The sequence below is a fragment of the Pyxicephalus adspersus genome, chromosome 7, assembly GCF_032062135.1.
Source record: "Pyxicephalus adspersus chromosome 7, UCB_Pads_2.0, whole genome shotgun sequence".
Taxonomy (NCBI): Eukaryota; Metazoa; Chordata; class Amphibia; order Anura; family Pyxicephalidae; genus Pyxicephalus; species Pyxicephalus adspersus.
In genome coordinates, this window is record NC_092864.1 from 49,355,682 (window position 1) to 49,382,979 (window position 27,298).

At 34.9% G+C, this 27,298-nt stretch overlaps 1 protein-coding gene and 1 long non-coding RNA gene across 4 annotated transcripts; one reads left to right on the forward strand and one right to left on the reverse strand.

Moving 5' to 3' along the window:
- Positions 1–43: 43 nt before the first annotated feature.
- On the forward strand, positions 44–27,298 carry HOXD4 (homeobox D4). 3 transcript variants are annotated; one of them, XR_011921736.1, is made up of 3 exons: positions 44–928; positions 13,725–13,751; positions 27,217–27,298. XR_011921736.1 is itself a non-coding variant. In XM_072418381.1 (3 exons), exons 1-3 carry the CDS (start codon positions 877–879, stop codon positions 18,527–18,529), a joined length of 375 nt encoding a protein of 124 aa, XP_072274482.1. In that variant the 5' UTR covers positions 48–876; the 3' UTR covers positions 18,530–19,759. The 3 variants fall into 3 exon arrangements, 2 of the variants coding, with proteins under 2 accessions (XP_072274482.1, XP_072274481.1); XM_072418381.1 differs by lacking the exon at positions 27,217–27,298 and adding an exon at positions 18,234–19,759 and having other exon boundaries at positions 48–928; XM_072418380.1 differs by lacking the exons at positions 44–928; positions 13,725–13,751; positions 27,217–27,298 and adding exons at positions 15,654–17,973; positions 18,234–19,759.
- On the reverse strand, positions 4,897–15,531 carry LOC140335620 (uncharacterized). The gene is made up of 3 exons (XR_011921737.1): positions 15,267–15,531; positions 11,527–11,571; positions 4,897–5,239 (listed from the first exon to the last, which is right to left on the reverse strand). It is a non-coding gene; the product is annotated as an uncharacterized lncRNA (long non-coding RNA).

The window sequence follows — 27,298 nt, forward strand, 5'->3', positions numbered from 1 at the left end:
TTTTTTTTTAATTTATGAATGGGATTGTATTTCATCACACATATTCACTTGTCACATGAATAGTATCAAATAATATCACCTGTTACCCAGTGCAATATATTTAACGCTTAGTTTTTCCATGCGTACACAGTTCCTAAACACGACTGTTTGATTAAACGTCTAAAACAGTAAAGTAAAAACAGGTAAAAAAAAAGCATTAAATATTTTATGCGTCTACATCTCGAAAATAAAATAATTGAATCCTCCTGCACGAGTGTTCTGGTTTTACCTCCAAATATTCACACTTGTATCCCTGTGAATCTGGAAAAGCCCCATAACACTGGCTTAAAAAGAGCCAAGAAAGATGGCGCTTGTTGGCAATATGTACAAAAATCCGCAAGGAATTGCAGTAAATTCCTTTTTTGTTTGAAGAAAATTTACAACTTGGTAATAGACCTTTTTATGACCTCCCTGGGTTCTCCATTGGCTGCTGCTGATCACATGGAGCCTGTGATATCCTTCATGGCCTTTTGCCTGAGTTCCCTAGCGATTTTTTTTGCTTGCATTCTGCCTTTAGAGAGTCTCAAACCTTCTTTTTGTAACCTTTGTCTCCGATGAGGTGTAGTTAGTATTATGATCTTGTGCAGAATTCCCTCTTTTTTATTTTCAGGTTGCTGATGATGTTTTTTTTTCCTTTGCCTCTTCCCACTGATCCCTTCCCTTGTCACAAGCTGCACTAAACGATCAGTCTGTCTCTCCTTCCCACTGAGGAAGTTCTCTACTGGAGAGAGAGAAGGAAAAAGAGAGAGAGAGAGAAAGGGACAGAGAGAGGGCTCAGGGTAAAAGGCTTTACTAGATTGTCTACATATTTCTTTCTGGTTACCACTAACATGCCAAATGGATTACAGCTTCAGACCCTTCTGTGCCTTTCTACATGTGGTCGTCAAGGGTAAGTGGCATATGGTATTTTTCTAGAATTCCAAAACCATCTGTACCAGTTTAAAAAAAGACTACTACTGGTTTATATCCAGTAACAGTATACTTCTCATCTGTTTTACTAACAGAACATACTGGGAGCCCCTCTTCTGTACTGAACATTTCATGCTGCTCTTGTCAATGCTCGTATATTATGTAATGACTTATTATACACATCTACAGATTAAATGATTAATATATATATCATATAGATTGCTAATACTATATACTACTATCTACTATATATCTCCAAATAACTATATTGCTACAGTTGTATATTATACATATATACACACTCATATTTCTTTCTGCTCGATAACTAACAGTTTTTTGCTAATTATTTTAGTTTAACACCATTGCTTGGTACAAAATTGCTGGGAAAATGTCTAAAAGATAATATTCCAGGTATAACCTAGGTCTGCCAGCTCTTTAATAACTCTGCCTATACCTATCTGTATTTTATACGCAGATTACATGTGCCAGAACAGGTGTAAGTAATAAGCTTAATAATTATTTTTTTTGAAATATAGATTGTTCATATTGTCATCAAAAACTGCAATTGTGTTCTTGCTGGAGAAAAAAAAAATATAGCAGTCGCTTTTGTTCTTACTGACCTTGACCAGAATAATAATAGAGACCTGTTTTGTGGTCCCAATTATAATGTAGTACTGGCATAATTTATATTGGCAGGGAGAGGGTGGTAACATTTAGTAGGTGATATCATTATTAGTATTCGGTATTTTTTTGCCAAAAGCTTTAAACAGTTGGATTGTATAGCTATGAGTGAAGTAACTGTTCAGTCCCTTATGCTGGCTGCAGAGACAATGTCTAGACTGTATATATATATATATATATATATATATATTTATATATATATGAGGATTCATCCTGTTTTTACAATTGTTTTAATGCGTCTTTAATATAGTTTACTTTTCATATTTGACAGTTATTAATAGCTCTTATGTAATTTTATTACCAGTTACATCTATCAGTCTGTGCCTGGCTTGTAGATGTTTGTCTGTCTATCTAACTATTATCTAACTATTCATATTATTTATCTTCCATCTCTTACTAATAATCTATCTATTCATCCGTCTCTTTTCTCCAATCTTACATCCTCCAATCCATCATTTTGTGACAAGTTAATCTTTTTTACAGGTAATTGTTTAAGTCACACCTTCACATGAGTGTGTGTCTATGTTACATATGAAGTATTTTGTGTCTTTTTAGGCTTTAGAAGTAATATACAGCTACATGTTATAATGTTGTTTGCAATGCTTTGTTCCACATGGAGCCCATGTATGCTGTGTTCTCCTAATGAAATGTAACCTTGATTTAGAGCATGACTGTGTGTAATAATGTGCTGTTATGAGCTGGTTGAGGTTCTGCAGCAGGAGAGAAAGCAGAACAAAGAAAGTATTTCAGAGTGCCTTGGCAGACAGCTGTGAAAGGTATTTACTGCCCCTCTGCAGTGCGGCACAACACGCAGCTGGCAGCATCACAGGAAATAGAGGAAGTTGGAGAGAGAAGGAAGCGTCTATTCATACACATGGAAGCGGTGGATGAGGTGCAATCAGCAATAAAACACTGCAGAATATAGACAAAGGAATTAACAAGCCTGGATTGCATGTTTTAGGAAAGGGGCAATATAAGCAATGAAAGATGCTATTACATCCTTTTCCTACAGGGTTCTTTATACAATGAGTGACAATGAATGGCTTCTCTTTTTCTGGCAGTTATATACCTGTATCAGGATAGACAGATGGATAGGAGTTTATATTCAGGGGAGCTCTGGCCTGATCCAATGTTAAAGAGCCAGATTACACATGCAAACGACATTATTAAGAGGAGATGAAATAGTTCCCATTTTTCACATAACCTTAATGTACAAGCCAACTATATACTGGGGGAACTCAAAGTGTTTAAATATGTTCTTTATGATAATAATGTATGATTAATTGTGTTTGCATCTATATACTGGCATCCCTATCACTCAATAGTTTCATTTATAAACTCCATTTTCATAAATATAGCATGGAGCATTGAAAGAGCAGAGATTACTGGACATGTACCTAAATAAAACAGTAAACAAAAAGAAAGAATACATTGTAATGATAATAACTAATAAATATGTAGGTAGAGTGTTCAACGTGTATACAATGAGTCCAATGTATATACATTGAGTACAATGTATATGTAATAGAGTGCAAATATATAAAAGCTTTTAGCTTTCCATGATTATATTTGTAGTGAATCATAAGGGATTGATATACTATAGTAGATAGAGCAGGTGGCTGGAAAGGTCTGGATAGGTATCACCATTTCATTAAATAGGTATGACAGATTTAGATTGTACAAATTTAACTGTAACACTTTATAGGGAATTCTTCAATATATTTTTTATTATTATTAATGTGATATTCCCCAGAGCAGATCCATGTCTCCATATTCTGCACTATGTTCACATCAAATATGGAGGATGCTAGACAAGATGCCTGCATTGCAGTGGGTACACAAAGGGCAAGAAAAAAGAGAACCACCAAAATCCTTTATACAATTGAAAGATACCTGAAAGTTATTTATAAAATATGTGTTTCATAGTATACTCTGATGTGTATAAAAACAACTAAAATATAATTCAGTTTTGTGAAGTGATCTGTGAAGTATCCCCAGAGCTTTCTGTTCTGCAGATAGAAAACTGCAAGATGACATCATAGAATCATCAAAATGCAGCTCTGATCTCTGGCAGGGTATAGTACTGAAAAGTAACCAGAATTGTCTCTGTAGAATATAACATTACTTATCAGAAAGCTTGTAATAGTTTACATACAATCCATAGTGGGGGTATAGTTTGTTTTCCTGACATAGTAAACCATAAACAGATTCCTACTCTGTACACCAGGTGTTTGAATTTCTGCCAGAAAATAGCTGTTCCCTTAGATCAAAGCTACCTTGAACTCTATCTCTTCTTACCCTTTTGTAGAATCTATATATAGATATTTACCTATCCATTTTCACATCACATTACCTTTAGGTGCTGAGTTTGAGCATTGAACAAGACTATAGTTTCTTCTTCATACCAGGACCTCTGCTCTACCACCTTCCCATAACATTTGCCTTCACTCTAACACCCTGTTCCTCTCCCTTATCTTAGCACTTTTATCACTTCATACAAAAAATCTTTACAAATGACCCTTTCGCTAACCCTTTTCTACCTTTCTATCTTTTGAGTCGATTACCTTACTAGGCTGATATTCTTCTTACTGGACTAACCAATTGGTATTAATTTATATCAGTCTTAGGAATGGCAATCACAGCACCTAAACATGTAATACACCCCTAGTATTGTGCTGCTTCTTTTTCATGGGGTAAATTATAAAAACTTTTCCCCCTGTGAAGCTGTTCACTGTGTAACACAATAAAACTGAAAACCCAAACGGTGTTATGTGTCAGAATGTGTTACAGCCCTAAAACAAACACAACCTGACATTTCTCTAGTTATGTTTTGAAAAATGAATGGAAAGGTGTGTTTTGTGGACAAAATCTTATTTTTTAAGTAAGCTTAAAAGTTTATTCAGGCTTCAGCTTTGTTCTCTATTATAACAAGACGGGTCATTTTGTTGAACTTTTACCATATATTCTAATAAACATTTATAGAGTTGTTTAGCCTTTTCAGTTGTAGCGCTATTTATTCAGTAAATATAAGTAATAAGAGGTGAAAATAGGAAAGGAAAAGCTTCAGTGTGGAGATTGTTAGCATTACCTAATGTCAGGCAATGTATAAAATGTATAAAACATGCATATCTAATAGAAGGTTCTAGATTCATGTTATAAATTACATATTGAGATTTTTCTGTACTTGTATCTGTGAGGTGCGGGCTTGCAAAGTGTTCTTTTTTTAATATTGTCATTTTACTTTTCATGCTTTACTATCATGCAATCTTTAACACATAAAAAGTAACTTTATTATAAAAATAATAAACACAAAATTACAGGAAATGGTATACATTTTATTAAATTATATCACTATACCATTACATCATAACATACTGAGGTTTTTATTTAGCTGTGTGGGGGGAGGTATTATATATTCACAGCTCAAGATCACTGAACATTTTTACAATGATTTGTTTAAGATATACTTGAAAGCTTTGATCTTGTATTGTTCATAACTGTAACGTAATGACACGTAAATCATCTGTTTGAATCTTCTTTATGATGAATCACACAGTAGGATAAAATAAACTGTTGCCAGCAGGTGTTCTCCTCTGCATAGACTTTGTACCTGATGAAAATATAAATATGTAGCAATCAACATGCAAGTTCTTTGTGCATTTTCTTTCTCTACCCAGAAAAATATTTATTTTTAATTTGTCAATTTTGTACCAGCAAGACCAGCAAGTGCATGTTTTTTTCTATTGTCTTAATATGTTTGGATGGTATTCTGATAGCAGCACAGCTAATAGGAGGACCATGTCTAGAATTTATAGCAAACAGGATTCTTACACAGCTAGCTATGCTAAATTTCCTTGGCATTCTAACATATTGTTATGCCAATAATGTATCTTCATGATCATAAATTCACATTCTGTATGTACCACAATGATCATGTTACATGGCATGAGTAGAATGATGACACAATTCCTTTAGTGCACCAAATCTGGCTGCAGAGTCTCTGTTTTCATAGACCACCCACATTGCTGTGAATATTCTCATGGCAGAAGCGGCCTATAACTTTTCATTCTTTTTTCTTCTTGACATGATTTATGAAATATTGCATGTATAAAAAATAACAATTTAGACCATTAAAAAATTAAAAACATAACTGTTAGAAAGCCTGGTGCAAATCGCAAAATTGTAAAGTATTTGGTCATTATTATTCAACTCCATGGTTGTCATCTATACTTTTAAAGTGGATGTGCTATTTTGTTTTCATTAAATATATATTAGTGTACTACCCATCACATGTCTAGATTTCTGGGTGCCAGTATCCAATGGTTGGTAATTGGTAAGTCATATCTTTTTGCGTTCTGAAAATCATGTGAACCAGTTAGTCATTACAGTATAACATTTTAGAAAAGTAAACGTCTTTCTCTAGGTTCCACAAAAGGTGTACAAATACCATGGTTAACCATGAAATCGCCTTGTGACCCATTGATTATGGCTTCACATGGTCACTAATGGCCTGGCTTCAGGACGAAGCTCCACTTACGCCATTTCCATACCCAATGAGAATGCCATGTGGCCAGTAAGGGCACTTCCAATGGACAAGAAATAAGCACATGGTGTGTTTTGGAACCTGAAGTTAGAGAAGACATCCCCCCCCCCCAGTAACAAGTTAAGCTAGTTTCAGATAGGGACACAGAGGAAGGAAGGAAGGTTATCTTGTTAATAACAACACCTTGTTATATTTGCGCTTAGTCAGGACATGTTTGTTAAATATTTCAATAAAGTCAAATGGTTGACAGGTTCACCTTAATTTATTGACAGACCTGGCAACAGAGCTCTCATCATAAAGCTATGGGATGGGATCCCCATAAAGGAGATCTCCGCAAGTGGAATTTATTTTTTTACTGATTTCCGCTGCTAATTAGATTGATAGGACTGTTTTATATAACACCATTACAAAAACTAAAGATGTTACTGCTGTTGAAACTAAATTCACTACTATAGCTATTCAACTGATAACTTATCCGAGTGAATACCATGTAGATTGGTGTAGAATGGTCCACAGAAAATGTAAACATAATATAATAGCCATTTACAGCTTTCATGTTTCTATTAGGAAATGAACAAGATGGTGAGGTAGTCAGAAATAAAATTGGCTAACATTTATTGGTACTGGTGTAAAAGAAATGTTTCAACACTGAAATATCTCTTTCCTGTTCTGTGACACATGAGTTGCATGTCCCATGCTTGGCTGTTCTCTGTTCTTTGACTCGGATACCCCAAAATGTCTTTGTAGCCATGAACATCTGCACAGTTATCACTAAATCCACAGTTATTTAGTCATTGGGGAGCCTAGGTGAAAGACTCAAATCAGTGGATGCTCCAGTTGCCCGCAGCTTGCCAATGAAATACAAACTAGTCTGGTTACCTAAATTTTCAAATTGGTAAACTTTTCAATTGCTTTGTTTCCTCTGTAATGTGGGAGTGTTGACTTGTACACTTGTAACTGGAACACTCTGCAGAACAAAGCACATTTATATGGGAACCTAGCGGTGCACACATCCAAAGATAGTAGTATAATGCCTATACATCTCATCTTATGTTGCATCCTACACTTCTTTATGAGTCTTGTAAGAGAAATTTTCTCATAGAAGACATAACACAAATTATCGTATGTACTCTCTGTGTCTTTAATATCCAAAAGGGTTCATGACACACCCTGGCTGGTGTACTTAAAGAGTTACAAATCTTCACTCAATAAATTATTCAAACACTTTAATTATCCAAACAAAAGGTCAATAAAAAGCAAATTCCTGTTTACATTTAAACAGGAATTTGCTTTTTGCTTTTTTTTTTTTGTATTTAAAGGTAATAGGAATTTTTTTAATTGTTTAGTAAATCAGTTCCAAAGATTTGTCAGGAGTCTACAGATCATATTTTTTGAGAGTGTATTAACATTTCTGTCGGTTTTTTATTGTCTCCTTTCCTGCTGGTGAGATTCACTTTTTTAATTTGACCTGGTGCTTATGGCCTAATACACAGGAGCAGCTCCAATGCCACATTTATGCTTGGCCTATCAATAGATGATTTGGACATAATATTTAATTTCAGTACTTTTGATTGGTAACTACCAACAAAGCCGATCACTCAAAGTCTTAGAAGGACCAAAACATCAGTTGCTTGAGTTCAGCCAACTGTTGAATTCACTTCAGATCGAGTATTGACAACTCTCTAAAAGATCATGTTCGTCTCTGGATAGATATCCTCTCACTTCCTGATGTACAGGAAGTGAGGGGGTATACAAGGTAAATAGTATGGTAAATAGGAATTTATATTTATACTACCCAGTTATCATGAACCCATAAATAATTGAATAAATCTACAAATGTTTTCATTTAAATTACCTAAAAATAATCTCACAGATTAAGACGGTGTTTATTTTGAAGATACATAAAAATAAAAATATTTAACAATTTAATAATGACTCCATATCTATTTTCTTTCAGATACATTACTTTTTGACATTTCTGAACATGTCATTTTGGAAATAATGAGCCATTTAGTGTCTACGGCATTGAAAGAATAATGTTGTAAATACTGCCTGATAAATCAAGACCATCTACAATTCGTTATATCATGGCACAGGAATCTGTTTGTGTTAAAATAAAATTTAGAAGACAAATTTCTAAGAATTATTTTAGCAATTGCTAACTGTGGCTAAACTCTTACAATTTTAAAATGCCTATTTAGTTCATGTCAACCAATCCATAAAATCTTTTAGCACTCATTTCCCTAAAGTATTTAATATCTTTTTACTGATTCCCAATAGTGTTACTCAGCTTTCTATTGCCCTGAAGTGTATACCTAGCTTCTTAGTGTGCCTGCCCCCCTCCCTCTATAAAAGGTATCTAAACTTTATAGTTCTTCCTACAGTATTACCCACCTGATGGAGATGGAAAGAGATTAATTTGGTGTAAAAAAAAGAATGATGAAAGTAATGCAGAGAAAAAGAATGGCGCATGAAAAGAGGCTAAAGTGTCGCAAAAAGAGCAGTCTACAGTGGCAAAAAGACACAGAGTGACCAAAGTGATGCAGGAAAAGAGAGACCAGACCAAAGAGCTTGTAGGTACAAAAAAAGTCAGAGTCAACAAAGTGATGTAAAAGAGAAGGATGGTGGCACAAAGTACACAGTGAAGTAAAATGGGATATGGACCTACCAATAAAGTATAGAAGGAAAGAGAAAGTTGATGCAGAAAGACAGAAATACATTTTTTTCTCATACCACCCCTAGTTTTTGTGCCTACCTCCAGTGTACACCCGCTGGTAACAAATATTGGCACTGCTGCACTTTTTACCCTTATTAGAAGTGAGGTCCGCAGCAAATCTAAAAGATCTATAAAAACCCTGTCATTTAAAGCCATCAGCTTCCAATCTGGTGTGGCCATCTGTCACCTTGCCAGTATGGTATGCAGTATATCCACTGACCGCCTTTGAAATAGAAAGGCACAATGGTGAATATGGGTTGGGCATCCATGTATAGATAGGGAGTTCCATGCTCCATGCTTCTGAAGCCCCTGGGCTCAGTACAGGTGTATTTGCTGTATCACTCTGATGATGGCCCCGCAAATTGCACACAAAACTATAAAATTGGTGAAGCAGTTCATACTGTTGGATTCACCAAGAGATATAAAAATACCAGTAGGTGGCCTGGGCCAGCAAATTTCATTTTATAACTATACCTATACGTTGCTTCAGTTTGTGAATATGTACAGGATAAACTCTGTGTATGTGGCCCCAAATGTTCAGCTTCATTCAACATACAAATTGTAAAAATAGACACATATAGAAGGCAAAGTACTAGATTGTGTTTGTGTAATTCACCTATATAGTTATTATATTTTATGGATCCTAACTGAAATGTACTGCATTTATTATGAACTAAAGCTAGCACTGTAGCCAAATGTGTGCAAGATATATATTTGGACATCAAGAGGACCAGGCAGTAATCATCTAACTGATGTATTACATCTGGTTTTGGTCAGATATGAAAAATAAGCATGTGATGTGTGTGACCTCAGTTTTTAATTTATTAGAAAAAAAAAATGTGACTGGCTATGCTTGGGGTGCATCCTTCCTTCAAACGTTTCTATACAGCTTTGCAGATGTTCAAATTAGTCTCAGGTGGTAGAATATAATAAGCAGGCTGTATAAAGAAGACTCTCTCTCTCTCTCTCTCTTTCTCTCTCTCTCTCTCTCTCTCCCTCTCTCTCTCTATAAATATAGATAGATAGATAGATAGATAGATAGATAGATAGATAGATGGATGGATAGATAGATGGATAGATAGAGTGAGTGAAAAGTCACAAGCCACAGAAGTGAGAACAAACATCTAAAATGAAAAAAAGAATATTAGAATATTTAAATTTTATAAAACAAAACTAGGTGTGAAAACAAAATGTTTGCCAAGGTTGCTATAAAGAACTTTTTAGAATAGAATATACAACCTCCCAGTGATGCTTTTAAACTAAGTAGTAGCTCCTTACCTGCATAATAAACTGGCTTACTAACTGAATTTGATTTACTAAAGGAGTAGAGAATGTTCTCCTTTCTCTTCATGAACTGAAAACGGATCCAGGAGCATTTGTTCAGTGGTTGTGATTCAGTAAGAATTGAGGGGTATATATTGTGGAAAAACTATTTTTTAAAATTTCTTCTTCAGAAAAGCTTCCAAAACACCTTTTTGAAGGCTTTAAAATTTCTTAGCATGTGTTTTACTTTTATAAGGACCAGCTGAAGGTTATGTGTTTTACAAACCTGATTACTTTTTCTCCAGAGGGAAGAAAACAATAGGCATTTCTCGCAGCACAGTTTCCCTATGAGCTGTCTATAACCATTATATGATATGACCACCAAGCTTTTATTCTGTAAATTTATTCTGCATGTTCTCCCTGTGTTTGTGTTTCCCTCCCACATTCCAAAACATGCAGTTGGGTTAATTGACTTCCCCTAAAATTGACCTTAGACTGTAGTAATGACATATGAATATGGTGGGATAATAGATTGTGAGACACTTTGAGGGACAGCTATGACATGACTATGGACTTTGTACAGCCCTGCGTAATATGTCGGTGCTATATAAATACTACTGAATGATAATAAAATGGTGACACAAACATGTTTGGTAGTTTGTCTGAGTATGTACTGTACGTTAATGATCTAACAGGCATTCCTAATATCCACTTTTTTATATTCAATTATAATTAAACATTGAAATACATTTGAAACTCTGATTTATAACCTTGACAATGATTGACAGGTAGTACCTGCAGTGGTCACTACACTGCCCAGACATACAATACATAATCCAGACTGTGCTACATTAATGGACTCTTTCTGACATTTAGATAACTTATTCTTACAACAAGTGGGAGGTCCATAGAGAAAGAGAATATGTTCAGAAACCACTGGGCTATTCCAATAGTAACTAAGTGCATGTGAAGGGTTTGATGGTGTAGTTTCCTTGTGTCCCCATAGGAAGGCGCTGTTGGACAAGACACTTGTGCTGCGAATAACAGACTTGCCCTTTAGATAACCTGAGCAGCAATGTGCAGCACGTGATCCCTGCTAATGTTCTCTAATGCTGTCTTTATTTAGGTCGAATGTGGCATAAATTTAAGTATTTTAATCTCCCTAAACAGCAGATTCATTGCACAGTAAAAACACCTATTGAAGTAGACTTGTATAGACTTTAGTATTGTACTAAGACAGAAGTAAATAATTGTACATGACAGATTGCTGAAAATACAGCTCTGCCAGTAATAAATGCTCTAGTTAAATAATGCACCTGCTTTGCCTATTTGCAGAGTTGTTCTTAAACATTAAGACATACATTAATAGGCATACCTTTCCAAGAAGTCAAGGCACCTCACCTAGAAAATGAATGACTTTCTGCAACGCAAAGACAGCACTTTATTAGGATTGCAGATAACAAGTTGGGAGCAGAAATGCTGAAATATACTTTATATGTATACACATTAATAGAAACACCTCAGCTTGTGATTAATGACAGCCATGGCCTTCAATCACAAATTCAACATTGGCTCTGAATTATGTATTTATGCAAACGTATGCAGGCTCCTCTTCTCATCCCTACAGTAACTCACAATTAATTCCTTTTATTAGAAAATAATGGTCAAGAAAAAAACTTACTGCATTGTGGACAGTTCTCTGGGTTTAGGGGAAAATAAATTACAGTACAGGAATTATAATTTTATTATACAAGAACGACACCTTAATTGGTTTTATTATTATAATTATCTGTTAATATGTCCAGATACAAGGCTGACTCTAAATGGTGTTGGGTAGTTAAAATGTGCAATTACTAAGTTTGAGTCTTTTGTTTGAAATTCATATTTATTCAGTCAAGTATTTGAATGAAACCAATATACATGGTGTATATTTTTATATTTGTAATGTATATATTGCTTTCTGGTCTCTCTCTCTCTCTCTCTCTCTCTCTCTCTATATATATATATATATATAAAATAGTTGGGCTATTTGCATATCCTGTAAAGCTCAGTGATATATATATATAAACAAAGAATTATATACATACTTAGGTTATATACATTTTCAGCATCATATTAAAAGAGGCAGCATATGGAAATCTGCATTTTGCATTCGTTTTTATATTATTTGTACCATTGCACATATGGCAAACTTGGACACAGCCACATGACAAATTGTATTTCTTTCCGCCCTGCCACCTCCTTTACACTTACCCTCAACATTCTTGCTTGAAACCTAACAAAAATTCACACCATTTTGTTTTATGACTTTACAGCCTCAGCTATCACATATTGCACCTCCTTTTTCCCCAGCCTCCAAAGTTCAAAGAACTTCTCACTTTTAGGGCTGGAGGTTGTAAACAGGTTGTTACCATGTACATTACAAGAGATTAGAAGCATATTAGATAAATAGGAATATATATTTTTTTTTAGTGTAGTACTTTGTTTATAACAACTGAGATACTTCTTATCTAAAAAAAAAGATTCTTCTTTGATTTAAAGCTGACAAAAATAAATTAATAATACAGACTATAAAAAAAACAAAGGTTACATAAAAAGGAGATGGGAAAACAAACACAAGTCTTTCATGTTCCTGGGGCATTGATGATCTGTGCACAGTGATATAAAATGTTAATAAATGCTTTCTCATTTAACCATTTCAACCCAAATAAATACTTATATGTTTGAAATGCAGACAAATACAATCATTTCAGTTAAATATGTTCTTACTCTCATGCCTGTGACTGCAATAAAGTAGAATAAAACAGAAGTTCTACTTTTTTAAAAATAGAAAAAGATATTTCTTCCTTTTATTTTGTGTTACTATTAGAGGCTTCTGGGAATCTCAATCTAGTGAATAGAAGTTTAAAGCTGATGGTTATTTATGGTTCCACAGAGATGAGTCCTGAGTGGCTGGATAGGAGCACGTGATTCCAATAAACTTTGTTTTATGGCTTGAGAGTTGACAAGCTAAAATATAATTCCCACCATAAATTAGTTTAAGAGCATACAAGTGCAGATGCGTTTTGTTCCTGGATGTAGTAATAAGGATAGTGTTTAGAAAGGATCATTCTGCTTGGATCTCTTAGCACCGAGACATTTCCATCTCCTGGATCCATTGTACAAGAAGAAGCATAGAAAGTAAGTGATTTTATATGCAATCTACTTAGAGAAGAGATCTGAGACAGGGATGCGGCTTGTTTTCTGCTCATACAATACTTCTTGTGATGGAGAAGTCCCCAGTGGAAATGTGAGCTTTCCTCTCTTGTAGTATTTGTCCCACCTAGAGCACAATTTGTACAATTTTCTCAGGTATGCTTCAGCTGTGAACTTGGAATCGTGCTTCTAAAGCAAAGCAATTCAGATTGGTTTCATCATTCTATTTTATTACAAAGGGGATTATTTTACGATTGGATTCAAATATATATATCTTATTTTTTATTTCATGTTTAAACCAGCTAACCCAACAAATCTGATGTCTGCAGAGTTACGCACTACAATTTATTAACAATATACTTTTTTTTGTTATAACAGGTTACCCACCATGGAAAGATCTATGGGGTAAGTATACAATTTCTATTTTTTCTTGCGGGATACAATGTAGCAATGTAAATACATTTAGTGAAGTGATTTAACTCCAGCAGAAGTTTTTTTCTATATTGCTTGTTATTAATTACATTCCTTCTTTAATTTTTTACATTTCTGGTTTATAATTGAGTATAGGATGTTGCATGATTATCATTTGGGATGATATTTATTTGTGTTAGTATGAAGTATTGACTTGCTGCTGCAGACGATGGTGAAGGTGTTAATGCAGAGTCTAAGTAGTCTTGTTACAGAATTTTATTGGTTCTGGACATTTTCCAGATGTCTTGCTTGCTGGGTTCTGGTTTAATTACAAGTCTTTGCCTCCTGTTTTGTTGTACTGTATAGCGCCTCCCACAGTATGGATTGGTGTACAGTAGCTTACAGATTCAGCGCAGAACATTATTGTGAATGGATGATAGCTGCTGTTGTTTCACTTTATGTCTATGTGTGACTACTGGCTTACATGTTGACAACTAGACAAGTGGATGATATTTCCTACAATAGGATCAACGATTTCTGGGTGTAACTGATAGAATTCTACATGGATATTACACAATATTCTAAACTTTTCCAATTCGTGTTTTACAAAATTCTTATATATTTTCAGTTTCCAATGTTTGCATTGCATTTAAATATCATATCAGCAAATTGTGACTTCTATAATTCTCTTTGTTAAATGCTGCCCCTGCAAGAGCATACATGGAAGCACTTCAAAATGGACTTTCCACCAACTCATTTTCTAATTTAAGGGGAAAAAATTGCTACTAAATAAATGATTCTCAAATGCATTATCATGCTAATTGCAATCAGTCATTTTTTTTTTTTTTTTTGCAATCCTGCATCAATTTCTTTTGCTCCTTGTTAAAACCCCAGATAAGATTTTGGATCTGATGGCTTTTTATCTTCCCAACAATAATTTCTCGTATTATAATACACTTAGAATATAGTTTTTGTATGAAGCAGGCCACAGAAAAACAAGAAGAGATCAAACACGGTTCTATGGGCAGTTGAGCAGGAGGTGAATATTTAACGCTTTTGTTCATCAATAACACTGTGGCTTTGACCTGTCTGAGCAAGTCTTCAGATAAGGTGAAATCCAGGTCACAACGTCTAACCAATATGAAAATGTGAACTAAATCTATCCCTGCTTTTAACAAAAATTCTTTTTTATAGGCATTTTAAGAAACGCATATTGAGTTAGGCACAAATTAGCCATTTTGTGAACATTTAAGTTGTAGTTTTTTATTTTTTTAGATTAATTTTTGAATTATTAAAAAAAAAACTTATGTTTTTTAACAAAAATCATCATTTTAAAAGACAGGTGACAACATATGCAATTTCATCGATTCATACATAGATTTGATATGAAAAAATAATGATGTATTACTGAATACATGCACTACAATATTCAGAATAATGAAGATATTAAACAAAAGGTGTCAGCTATATTTTATAAATTTGTAGTAGGTAATAATAAAAATGACTTACCTTTTACAGAGTACAGGATGGTAGATATATTGAGAGGGCAGTTTCTTTGGTTTTGAAGCTTTTTTAGACCAAGGAGCAGAGAGGAGCTCAGAAAGTTTGCTCATGGGTCAGGAACAAATCGTGAACTTTTGTACTCCTCTGTGTGACTGTCGACCACGTAAAAATAATGAAACCTTGTGATATGTTTGCAAATGATTTCAAATGCCCTTTTGACCTGGACTTCACCATAAACGCTGCCACACTAAATATAGTGAATATAGTCCAAAGGTTGGTTTCTCAGAAGAAACTTGACTGGTATGTAATACTTGACCCTGCTTGCGCTTTCATTGCTTTTATTGTCCACTAAATATTTTCTTGTACTTTATATATATTTTTTTATTATTTTATTATAATTTTAAACAATCACTGTTACTTAATTTTCTAATTATTTGAGAGTAAAAATAAGTTTTCTGATTCTAATTTTCTAAAATCTTGTGTTTGTAAAATTGGTGATTTGTTTGTTAAAATCTGTGCGTTTTGGTAACATTTGCGACTTGTAGTTTCTGAGAAATTAGGGTCTTGACCTATAAAGTCATCACGTGTCTTTATGGATTATTTTTTCTTTTATGTGCACGAACAAAAAAAAAATAGCACACAATCGGAGCTATATAGATATATTGTTGTCGTACAAGCTGAACCTTCTTCTTGGACCTGTGCATGCACACAGTGTAGGTGCGGTGTGTTGGGGACCTGCTATTATCTGCTCATCAGACCTGCACTCTTTTACAACCTAGCTGCTGTCTTTATAGTTTGCATCATAAAAAAGTCAGAGCTATATATATATTTTTATATATATAGATATATATATATAATTATAACGTATGACAAATATATATATATATATATATATATATATATATATACACATCCATTCGTGCAGGCATACATCATATAGACAAACGCTTGTTACAGCCAATTTTTTGAATATATTTTCCTTATTTCTCTGACATCATATTGGTCGATTTTATTTATTTTTCTGCCCTCCTTCCATGTGCCATGAAACTGTCCTGCAGACACCAGGTGATGAGCAGCACATACACATACCCTAGGTAGATGGACTGTTATTACGTTGTCTATATGTACCCTGTAGAACCGAATTTGTGTGGTGTTTACATAGTCACAGATTCGATTCTAGGGGAATATATGGTCGATGCAAAAACTTCGGTTTGATTCACCTAGAATATTTGATATAAAGATACCACAGAGTGGGATAATAAGGTATTTGAATTTTGTCCATTCTGTCATTCATTTTCATAGTTACTTTATATTCCATCTCTTGTTGGGGGAATATAGCAAAAAAAGTATGATAATAGTGGCAGCTTATAAAATCAATCTGCATGCTTGTCCCCTATTTGCGATCTGTCATGCCCTGGTATAGTATTACCCCACTATTACTTTGTTTTTTACACACACACATATATTTTATTTTTATTTTTTCATTTTTTTTTCACTTTTATGCCAACCACATGGTGTAATAGTTTTCTATACATCTCACAATAAGCTGCTTGCATCAGTTTTGATTTAGTTCCACACAATGGACTGGATGATACAATACTCAATTCACTCTTTATTCACTCTTTTTTAATATCCTAAATTTCAGATGGTAAAGTTTTTTCTCTATGAAATAGTCATATATGCAGACGTTTAATTGCCCCTTTATTAATTGCATTTTTTCTCCATTTGAGGCTGCAAACAGTCAACCACGAGTTACTGATTGCCTAATTTTTTCAACCTGACTAGATTCTGGTAACTTTTGGATGACCCCTTGTAAGACAAAGCCAAGACAGGTCTATTGTACATATTATGGTCCCCCTGATGTTCCCCTGACAATTTAAGATCTCCTTTTCTTTCCGTGGGACTCTATCAGGAATGAAATAACCTCAACTCCAACAGACATCAGATTTTAGATCAATGCAAATTATAAAAAAAAAACAGATTTTGCAGAAAATGATTTAAAGTGATTTTGAGCTTTTTGTACAAAAATCACATATTATAAGATTTTTTTTAATGTTGCTGCTTGCAAATCTGTGATTAAGGATGGGGTGGGGGGTGTGCTCATAATGATCCAATTAAATCAATATTATTTTGTTATTTTCTGAAAATTATGAGCTACAATTAAAGCCAGTGATAAAGTTCCTGGCTTGCCATTGGCTGGCCAGGTCACGTGGCCACCTAACTTTATTCAGTTGACAGCAAGTAGGAGGGCTTTATGGAGGGCAGAAAAAAGACAACAGCAGAAAAATTAGTATTTTCTATCCTCAGAAATTAATGGCCATGAGTTCGTATATGGTAAACTCTAAGTATGTGGATCCGAAATTTCCTCCATGCGAGGAATATTTACAGAACAGCTACCTAGCAGAGCAAGGCTCTGATTTCTACAGCTCCCCGCAGGGCTCTGACTATCAGCACCAAGCAATCTACTCCCGGCCAAACTACAGCGAAGACTCCTTCAGCTGTAGCCATGCACAGGGCTCTGCATTGCAGCCAAGGGCTCATGGACAGGACCAAAGCCCAGCACAGAACCACTTCTCTGCTCCAGAAGACCATTGTCCACCTCCTGCCCCCATCTCCAGATCCTGCACCCAACAACAGCACCCTAAAAATGGGAGCTTGTCCAAGCAGCCTGCCATAGTGTACCCCTGGATGAAGAAAGTGCACGTCAACTCAGGTAAGCCCCCAGCTCTTGCTAATTTCTCGGGAAAGCTGCTGAAAAAAATATTTATGGACTGGGAAGCCATTACACTCATCATAAATTTTTATGGTTGAGGGAATAGGCCATGTTGGCCATGTGGCTTTGTTTTTTCAGCTCCCAAACTCCATCTTCAATGAAGGAGATTTCTCCATAATTTGCGCCTTTTAGCAATTTATATCCATCACTGATCTGTAGATTTCTCAGATTTTCTCTATTTTTTTTATTTCCCCCCTTAGTCAACCCAAATTACACCGGAGGAGAACCCAAGCGATCCAGGACAGCTTACACAAGACAGCAAGTTCTGGAACTGGAAAAAGAGTTTCATTTTAACAGGTATCTGACCAGGCGTCGCAGGATAGAGATTGCACACAGTCTGTGCCTTTCTGAGCGCCAGATAAAAATCTGGTTCCAGAACAGAAGGATGAAATGGAAGAAAGACCACAAACTGCCCAATACTAAAGGAAGATCCTCATCCGCTCAAAACGTGCACACGGTTACTAAGGACCATCAGACTGATCTGACCTCTTTATAGGAAAATTAGTTTTTTTAACTTTTTATTCTTCCTTGTCGAGCTGTGATTGCCTAAAATATTGACAGTACTCCATAAATCCAGCAGTATCAAGCCCGGGGCTACCATACCATTTCACAGGACTCTCAAACTGGCTCATTGGCATTTCAATAATTCCTTTATGGACAATTCGACTGTCTCCTTTGTATATTGGACTCTGTTTGATGACCCTATTTTTGTTGTTTATTTACATCAGGAAGACCTCACAAAGAAAGCAGTGGAATTGTATCTTAGGTAAACTCCAATTCTGTATGTATGTTATCTTACTGTACAGGGCAGCATTGGGTTAACAAGGAAATGAGAGAGGGAGAGAGCAAGTTAGTGGTTTCTTAAAACATAAATGTGGAGACCATATGGGTACCCTGTGCCATTATTTCGTTATTATTCTTTGTTACTGCCAGTATGGAACACTCTTTACCAAAATACAAAAAAAGGCTATAAAATAAACGGGTTATTTTATTTGTAAAGTTCATTCACGTATTTATTTAAGAAAAATTATCTAACATGTTAAAAAAAATAAAAAGAATAAAAAAAATATTCCAATACCAAATATTCAGGAAGGACAGGAAGATAGATGTTTCTGAATTCATTTTTATGGAGGGAAAATACTGGCTTCCATATTTTAAGAATACAAAATGATGACTGTTTTTAGAATTAGGTTACCTGACCATGGCTATTACATAGTTTTTATGTGTTTGATCACATTTTGTAGGTACTGTCCTTTTGGGTTTTAAGCAAACAAAAGAAATGTGTAAAAATGTTATTTTTATGGGAGAATTCCCCACCCCCCAAAAAAACCTCAGAGACACGAGATGTACATTTACATGTAGCATATATTTTTTGTATTATTATTTTTGTGTTGGTAATGTATGTTCACACTAAAAAAAAACTGTTATTGGAATGTATTTCACTTCGTAGATTCAGTCTTCCAAGAGGTACGGTAGGGAAAAGATAATGCGTTAAAACCTGACCATTGTAATAATAAAAATATTTATCCTTCAAATAAGAAAGAAAAATGTATTTTATGCTATACTTTTTTCAGGTGACGGTTTTATGTGAAAATGTTAGACATATTTTATTGGAATGTAAAACGAAGGTCACACAATTTCCAGGTCAAAACATCAGAAAGGTGATGGCAGATACATTTTTACTCTTCTTTTTTTCTTAAATAAAAATTACACTTTAAAATTCGAACATGGAATTTGGTTTGATGATTTTTTTTCCTTCTCTCATTTTTTTTTGGAGTTTTACGGTGTACCAAGACCATGTTTATATTAATTTTTTATAATGGGATTCAATTCTTGAAATTATCAGCCCTTAAAATGCAATATATGTCAAGCAAATAGAGGCACAAGACAGGAAGCTGCTTTAACAAGGGGTATGTTAGGAATTCTTATCTGGGACGAGTAGAATTCACAGTCAACAACTGATAACATAACCAGAAGCAAAGTGTATTATTCTTTGTTCTGTCTTAGTCGTGTTCTCAGGCTACACATGGCAATAGCTGACCACATCCAGATATTAAAGATGGCTTTTTCATGTATTACAACCATTGTGCCTGTGACAATAAAAGCGCACGGTTCATAAAGGGAAGCTGTGAGAATAAAAAGGTATTTTTACTGAAGTTCGGTCCGCAGGTTCATCTGGAGGACAAATTTTCTGTGCGATTAGCTGTATTTCAGCCGGGTGAGCTGACCTCTAAACCCTTGACCCCTCAGACCTTAACTCCCTATTTTAGACATAGGAGCCTTTTAGATTTAGTATTTGTTGAAGACCTCTTTGTACAACTTTTCACAGTGATATGAATGGCCTCATTGCTAGCTCCAGGTATCAGTTCTCAAAGCTAAATTGTTCTATATCAATGTACTAAAATCATGTGTTACATATTCTGCTAGAAGGTTACAGTTGGGTATATATAAATGCAAAATCTAGATACAATATTCTATCAAAAAACTAAGGCAGAGGAGCAATATTCCTCCATAAATCTTTTTAGGGATTCTATATAGTCTCACCCGGTAATATATGTGCAAGATGGAAATGTTTGCTTTAGGCTCATGGAGAAAACAGCATAAACCTGTTCTAAATCCATCCAATTTCATGTCAATGCTTCTCTTCATATTTCAAATGTAATTTCACTATGTGCATACTCTGCTTCTGACTGCTAATATGAAATGTAAGGAGGGGGAGGGGTTGTCTTATCAGAGGACACATGTATGTTAGCAGCTTTGTGTGTGCTGAATGTATGTACCTATGCATGTGTGCTGACTGGTACATGGAGGAGGTAAGTACATACAATGCAAGGATCTGTATATATTTTATAAATGTTTGTTTCCATGTATCAATTACAAACAGAAAGGCGTCTTAAAGCCCCATTATTGTAGTGCCAAATTGGAATATTACTGTAATTGATATAAACAATTTGTCCCACTGTAATTCATTTGTGTGACATTTAAATAATACAAATCAAATAGTGTGTTCTAAGCCCATATTTATTGTTTGGAAGCATATTATAAAATATTTACACCTTCCCTTCACCAACACACAAATACATCACCTCCATACATACTAGGTTCAACAGACTAGATTGGGGTGCATACATTAGGTGAGGCTGGACTGCCTTTGTTGGTGGGTAAAGTAAACTGATACTATACCTGCCCTGCATAGCTTCTCATTGTACAAATGTGATAACATTTTGTTTGTAATGCGAAAACTTTATTGGGAATATTTTCACTTTGATGCAATACATTTTACAAATGTGCAGGTAATAGAGGATGGACGTGTGTGATGTAAATGCATGCACCTACATGACTGTCTGTGTAAACAGGAAAAATTACATATATACATAGTACCACCCATAGTACAAGCCAATGATTTGAACACTAAGTTTATTATAAAGTTTATATATACATATATATATATATATATATATATATATATATATAATATACAGTTGGGCTATATATATATATATAGTTGGGCTATTTGCATATCCTGTAAAGCTCAGTGATTTACATATGCACAAAGAATTATATACATACTAAGGTATATACATTTTCAGCATCATATTATATGGGACAGCATATGCAAATCTGCATTTTTCATTCACTCTGACCATGACTTTATATAATAATGGGGTGGCAGAGTAGAAGTGATGGGGCACATTTAAAAAAAATGAAATAAATGGCACTTGCAGTATGTATGTAGTGTAGCAGATATGGCTGTGTGCTGTCTAATAGCTCCTCCTCTGCTACTAACAATACATCAATAAAATTCTGTGTATTATATCACCACTAGTCGTTATGAAAAGAATGAAGGGAAGGCTGAGTCAATAGCAAACAGCTCCCACTGTACAGTACAGTAAATCAGGATTTTTCAATGCAGAGCCTCAGAGCTTTCCATCCATCTTGCAGGGCTTTCCATTGATTTTGTAAACACAGAGGCAGCACAGGGTGCTCCAGAAATGTTCCTAACATGTTCAATATCAAAGTGGATGGAAGATGCCAAGAATAGGTTTCTTCAACTCCTGACCCACGTGATCCACGAAATAATTAATTCAGCACGTCCCTTAAGAAACACAGCGTCGTCATTAATTTGCCAAGCAAAGGACTCTATCAGACTTGAAAACTGAAGAGATCCCAAGAATATTATATACAAAGAGAGCAGTCTGTATACTCTGCACTCCTACTATCTCTTTGATAGCTGAAGAAAAGAGATCTTTGGTGGGTATGTCTTGATTCTTTTATTTTTCTCAGATATTTCTAATAGAACTTGGCTGTCATATCTTTGATAAATAGGAGCCTTTGCTGCTTCCTTGCTGTAGTCACAAGTAGACATAGGCTGATTTAGTGACCTTTGTTTCAGAATGCTTAGGGTTTATAAGAAAATTAGGATGATGTATGCAACTGCTCTCTGAGTTCTGCTTGGGGATAGCTTGGGCAGTAAAGGGAATTGAAAGGATTTACTTAGATTTGTATGAGGGCTGAAATGGTTCAGATTTAGTGGATGCCTTGGGTTTTCCTGGGAACAATACTGACTGTCAGGGCATCTGCTGCCTATTCTTAAAACAGTGAGAAAGGGCCCTGAACTTCTTTTCAGGCTTAGGTCGTAAATTTTATCTTGCGTCATAATAGAATGGGTACAGCATAGAGCTGAAATTTTACCCAAGGCAAGCGTTAACACATAATGATTTCCGAGTGTGCCTTTAAACTCCACCATAGCCATTACTATTACACTTAAAATGGATAATTTTCGGCTGGACAAGACCATTTATCCCCACCATTTGGAGCAATCTATAACAGCAAATTGATATTTACTGATCCGCCTGTGTCTCTCTCTGTAGAACGTGGAAAGACATCAGAATAAACACGTTGCTTATTTACTAACATCCAACAACCTTTTGCAGAAAAAGACACTATTGCATTGTAAACAGGCCAATAGCCACGGATTGTCAGGCATGGTGCTAATGCATGGGTTATTGCAAATGAAGATTCTTTTTATTTTTTGCATAGAATTTGCATGAAATATTTTTTTTTTCTTTTGATTGTGTACAATCAAGTGTGTTTCATTTTTTTATTGCTGTGCTTTATTCTTGCTGCAATCTGGTGTTGTATAGAATACAGTGCGCATTTACGAATATTTTTTATTAGATATGAAATATAAAAAGTTGTGTGGTGGAATTCAAAATAAAGAAAAGCCAGGGTTTAGGAAAAATGGTCGAGCCTGTACTAATAGCATTTATTTCCTAGATGTAGCAATGGACGTTTTATCAGTTGACAATTGCCCAAGTTGTTGTTATAAATCACAGTAAGTAATTCCTGAAAGGGTGCTAGTCTGCTGGGGGCCGGCCGACAGCCGTAAATCTCCCACTTTTATTGCCCTATGAACATATGCTGCGGTTGACTTGCTGTGGATCCATTGCTTGAATTAGATTACACTAAAGATACATTCTCACGGCCGGCCGACAATAAAGGACACACATATATATATATATATATATATATATATATATGAATATACTTAGATTTTCTTTGCGCATTCACTCAGCTGGGCGCTTTACAGCCCATCCAGATCTATTGTAATTCTAGTTTTTGCTATATTGTTACATTTGACTGTTATGTACATGTTACTTTTAGCAACATAAATTCAAACATATGTTATCTCATTGTTATTATTATTAATAATGAAGGAGCACGCTTGTTTGCCTCTTTTATTTTATTGTACTCATATGTATTTATTTTTTGTGTTATTATTTTTAAGATACAAAGCATGCAAAGCACACAAATCAATATATATTTTTTATTGGGTTGTTACACATAAAAAGCAAAGAAAGAGCAGACAATCCATTGTATTTATTAGGTACATAGATTAATATTTTCCAAATAATTCTTTTATCTGAACTGTAGTAAAAGCCGCTTCTGTAAGGTCATTTTTTTGATAATTGTTAGTGGTGTAATGAAATTGTAGCAATGACTAAATATTGTCAGAATATCAGAACTTAGCTACAATGAGAATAAACCTATGGATAGTACAGACTTGTAATAAAGATGCTGGTTTCATAGGAAATGGATAGTGTTTGGATGCTTTATGCAAATAATTCTGGGACAGCCAAGCAAATCTACATAATGTCTCATGGCATCAAATAAAATCCAGAACAGCTGAGAAATGTAACAAGATTTGGGTCTGCTTGGAATGATATAGGTTAAAAAACAAAGCCTGGGGCTGTGTAGCACTGTATAGAGATCACGTGAACAAATAGGTTTAAATTTTAAGGCAGTGCCTATACTTCTGATTATAAAGGCACTTTACTTACATCATCAACCCAAACTTGGTGCCTTAAAATAAAAAAAAAATGACAATTGACCCAGTCTTAATTTGGCCACGTTGGTGGATTTAAAAGATTATCAGAAGTTCATTGCCCTGACTTTAATTGGTAGGTGAGTGCTAGCCTGCACCCCACTCTATCGGGAATACTGAGCTCTACTACTGTAGGTGGAAATGTCTGCAAAACCGCAAGATCAGGGTTAGGACAGACTGGTCCACACAGACAAAGGGTGAAGGATATATCTTAGCTGCTGCACATACAGCCACAGAGGCTGAAGGAGCCAGCTTTATGATAAATTGATACACAGGTAAGATCTTGCATGACAAACGGAAGCCTTTGAACGCATCGTTGTATGGAGCTTTTATCAAAGCTATGCTATAAAGATTTATTGTGTTTTCAGCATTTTAAACATGTGGGACTTCACTAGGTAAAAAAAACAAAACAAAAACAATATGGGCTCCAATTAGCATTTTAGCATTATTAGACCAGGTGTACATTTATTACCGGTACAATTAATGCGCAATCATTGCTTTATATTACCTTTATTTATTTTATTTGTATTGCAGGCTTACTATTTTATACATATGCATAGTATATATAGGTACACATTTTATTATACTAGGTATGGATCTCATTGAAATAAATTCTCCTTTTGCCTCTGTCAAAGTAAGATTGAACACCACATTAACAGAGTGTCTTGGGCTATTGGGCTTGGAACAGACAGGCTGATTTATGTATATTTACAGTCAATTTAATGTTAATGCCACTTCTATAGGCACATTTTCTAACAACTATGCATGCACTTCTATAGGTGATATATGCTTTCTTATTCATATTTTCCTATTTCTATTTGGTAATAATTGCCAATATTTTGCCATTGTTTTCTCTCTTTCAATAACTGGTCTGAATAACAGAGGATGTAGATCCATTGGAATTCCTGTTCCTAATTCTAATATCTGTCATTTTTATCCTATTTTGCTTCTTGTATTATTTCATGCTTGTTTTTTCCTATAAATGTATTTTTTGTAGCCTAGGTTTAGGAAGCTTGACCTACCTGCAGATTGATGCAGTTTTCATCCATTCCAAATTTACATCCATATAAAGTCCATATACATTTTATATCAATTCTATGTGAAAATATACAATTTTCCTTATTGTTTAGTACAACTTGTGCTGTTGTGCTTTTTTCCTGTGCCAAATAATTTGCAACCAGACATGGAAGATAATATACCATGGAGGCTATTTATGAAATGAGCCTTCACACTTTTATATAATGAATACATTGTTTATAGACAAATTTACAAAAAAAGCTTTTTAGGGCCTTCAACCTGGATAACATATGTCTAGCACTCAGTACCTACCTTTATAACCATGCACATGAATATGGAACAGAGAGGGGGTTACTTGCAACATTTTATTCCAGTCAGTGGCCATTTCTGCTCCTTTGTTTGCCCTGCAGCTCATGCCAGGCCAGGTAAATCACATTAGAGAGGAAACGTTTCATTTCATTTCAGCACAACCCCAAAATCTTATTAATATTCATATAATGAACACACTGCTAGTCTGAAGCCATCGCTAACTTTTACACATTGCACTCCTATTTTTATGAGCGGCACCAATAAACAGGCATTCATTTTCCTCATCTTTCACAAAATAATTCTCCTGATGCACTTAGCAGAGACGCAAATTTTGCGGCATTTCCTTTGCATGGAGTAAGATGGAGATACCTATCTTGGAATAGAACATACAACGGTACTTGATGCGGTGTAATGAAGAACGCATCTGCGCGCTGCCATAACGCAAAGGTTTTTTTTTCTTTTGAAACGCATCTGGTTACAATTGAAATGATATGGAAAGATAATCTGAAAGTCACGTGAATACCGAATACATTACATAAGATGATTTTGGAGCTGCCTTGTCCCAGGTACCCTGTACAATCGTCGTGCTCTGTATCACCCAGCTCTTCATACAATCTTATTTAGCTTTGAAATCGCTGCTTGATGGCGGGATTGGGCTGTGATAATGAGGATTGGGAAGAAAGTTGTTAGTGTTCTCCTGCTCAGAGCTACTGCTGGCTGTTCAGTTGGTTGTTCATTAAGCGGTGAGTTATTACTATACAAGCCAAAGGTCATTGGAATGGCTTATGGTAGCTAGATTTGTCTCTTATGTGGCCTAGCTTGTCTTTGTGAGAGATCCATAGAAAAACACATTTAAAATGGTTATAGAAAGATACATTACATAGGCTAGCCATGGTATTTATATTTTGCCTGTTTTGGCTATTATTGTGCATTTCAGGATGATAATGCATTGGGAGCTGATTTCAGTGTCTTTCTGCTTCTTTTGCTTTGAATCTAAATAAATGCTCCCAGTGAAATATTAAATGCTGCATGTGGTCAAGCTTGTCATTAAACACATTTATATTGTTTAGTGCATGATATACAGCTAATGGCAGCTGTGTGGGAAATAAAAGTCCTCAGATCTGTATTTATATCTGAGATATTTGTAAAATACACAAACCTGGGAGATGTAATACAAGAATAATATATTCAGGATGATTTACTAAAGGAATTGAGAATCTTTACCTAAGACATTGTTAGAATATTCACTTCTATTATCCAATCATGTAAAAAAAGAAAACTAATATCTGCTTACTTATTTTATCTGCACATGATTGGATGAGTAAATGGAATATTCTTACGTTTTATTGTACAAAGATAATAAACTTCTTTAGTAAATCCGCCCAGTTGCACGAATACAAACCGGGTTTTATTTCACATCCCTATAGCTACGAATAAATCTAAAGAAAACATTTATTTTTCATATTTTGCAGCTCGTTTGAGACTGGGAAGAATAAAACAGGACGTTATCTTAAGAAGGTCAGATACAAAACCTGAGCAAGACAGGCACTACGG

Excerpts from the sequence above, each read along its gene's own strand:
- HOXD4 (XM_072418380.1), top strand. The coding sequence starts at position 17,574 with ATGGCCATGAGTTCGTATATGGTAAACTCTAAGTATGTGGATCCGAAA. Across the intron at positions 17,974-18,233 it reads GAAAGTGCACGTCAACTCAG|TCAACCCAAATTACACCGGA; the intron begins GTAAGCCCCCAG and ends TTCCCCCCTTAG.